Source organism: Tenrec ecaudatus, chromosome 1, assembly GCF_050624435.1.
Source record: "Tenrec ecaudatus isolate mTenEca1 chromosome 1, mTenEca1.hap1, whole genome shotgun sequence".
Taxonomy (NCBI): domain Eukaryota; kingdom Metazoa; phylum Chordata; class Mammalia; order Afrosoricida; family Tenrecidae; genus Tenrec; species Tenrec ecaudatus.
This window is the reverse complement of record NC_134530.1, coordinates 157,390,156-157,392,152: the sequence shown is the minus strand read 5'-3', so window position 1 is coordinate 157,392,152 and position 1,997 is coordinate 157,390,156. Positions and strand designations below refer to the sequence as shown.

At 57.9% G+C, this 1,997-nt stretch overlaps 1 protein-coding gene across 1 annotated transcript; it reads left to right on the top strand.

Moving 5' to 3' along the window:
- The first annotated feature begins 334 nt into the window (after positions 1–334).
- On the top strand, positions 335–1,411 carry GJA5 (gap junction protein alpha 5). Its single transcript, XM_075540333.1, has one exon. The coding sequence runs from the start codon at positions 335–337 to the stop codon at positions 1,409–1,411; it is 1,077 nt and encodes a 358-aa protein (XP_075396448.1).
- Positions 1,412–1,997: the final 586 nt, after the last annotated feature.

The following is a 1,997-nucleotide window of genomic DNA, read 5'->3' as shown; positions in this document are numbered from 1 at the left end:
CCAGACCTGTGTCTTCTCCCGGAGGGTGAGAGCACTGAATTCCCATTGCAACACATACCTCGTCTAGCTTCTTGGAGCAGTCAAGGGTGAGAGCCACGGTGTTCTCTTCTCGAATCTTCTTTCTCTTTTGAACCTGGCGTGTCTCTCTCTCTCTGGGAAAGGGGGAAGAGTTTCTGCTTTGGGGGTGCATCAGCGGTGTAAGCTGTACTTTCTTAAGAGAGCACCGTGCTGTGGATCAGTGGAGTCCCAGAGCCGGGGGACCTGGAAGCCTCTTTAGCTTTCTCTCCTCCCCTTGTTTGCAGACGTCTTGACACCTGCCCCCGGCTGAACCGAGATGGGGGACTGGAGCTTCCTGGGAGAGTTCCTGGAGGAAGTCCACAAGCAGTCCACGGTGATCGGCAAGGTCTGGCTCACGGTGCTCTTCATCTTCCGCATGCTGGTGTTGGGCACGGCCGCCGAGTCTTCCTGGGGGGATGAGCAGGCTGATTTTCAGTGTGACACGATGCAGCCGGGCTGCGAAAACGTGTGCTACGACCAGGCCTTCCCCATCTCCCACATCCGCTACTGGGTGCTGCAGATCATCTTCGTGTCCACGCCCTCGCTGGTGTACATGGGCCACGCCATGCACACGATGCGCATGCAGGAGAAGCGCAAGCAGAGAGAGGCGGAGAGGGCCAAAGAGGTGCGAGGCGCTGGCTCGTATGAGTACCCAGTGGCCGAGAAGACAGAGCTGACCTGCTGGGAGGAAGTGAACGGGAAGGTTGTTCTCCAAGGCACCCTGCTCAACACCTACGTCTGCAGCATCCTGATCCGCACCACCATGGAGGTGGCCTTCATCGTGGGCCAGTACCTCCTCTACGGTATCCTGCTGGACACCTTGCACGTCTGCCAAAGGAGCCCTTGCCCCCACCCCGTCAACTGTTACGTATCCCGGCCCACAGAAAAGAATGTCTTCATTGTCTTTATGCTGGCTGTGGCTGGGCTGTCCCTCCTCCTCAGCTTGGCCGAACTCTACCATCTGGGCTGGAAGAAGATGAGGCATCGGTTTCTGAAGTCACAGCATGGCTTGACTGAGTCTCAGCTTCCTGGTACTTCTGCCGGCATGGCCCCACACTGCACGCCGCCCCCTGACTTCAATCAGTGCCTGGAGGGTGGCCCTGGAGGGAAGTTCTTCAACCCCTTCAGTAACAAGCTGGCCTCTCAGCAGAACACGGACAACCTGGCCACTGAGCAAGTTCGAGGCCAGGAAGAGATGCCTGGGGAGGGTTTCATTCACATCCGTTATGCACAGAGGCCAGAGGTGCCCAATGAAGTCTCCCCAGGCCACCGCCTCCCCCAGGGCTACCATGGCGACAAGCGCAGGGCCAGCAAAGCCAGCAGCAAGGCCAGGTCAGATGATCTATCAGTGTGACCCTCCAGTGTGTGGAGGGAGGGGGGGAGGGGGCGGGGTGGGGGACCAGGACCAGAAGGGTCAAAGACGGAAGTTAGGCCCTTCTGACCCCGTGCTCTTTCGTTTTCATTGGCGTTTCAATGACCTTGTTCTGTTATTCCCAAAGGGGTGACTAGGGCTCTGGGTGGGGCGGGAATGAGGGTGTGTGTGGGAAGCGGGGGGTATCAGAGACATGAGTACCACCCAGGCTACCGTGCTGTTGTGTCTCTGCCCAGGATAGCTACTGAGAAATGTTGGGGTTGCTCAACCAAAGATGACCTGGGAGGTACAGTCAGAGAGAAGCAGTCTCTTCACATGAGCAGCGTACCAGCAGTGTCCTAGGTTCTGACAACCCCCCTGGCCACGGATCTCTACCCTACCAGGAACGCGCACAGGTTCCCAGACAAGGAAGAGTGGGAATCGGGAAACTTCCATTAGATACGCTCTCGACTCTCTTATCTCCCTGGGTCGTGGTCACTGTGGTGGCCTTCTCTGCCCTGGGCTGGAACTCCCTCCGCCCAGGTTTCAGGGGCCTTTGGGACCCGCCCTGCAGTTTCAACTTTACAAG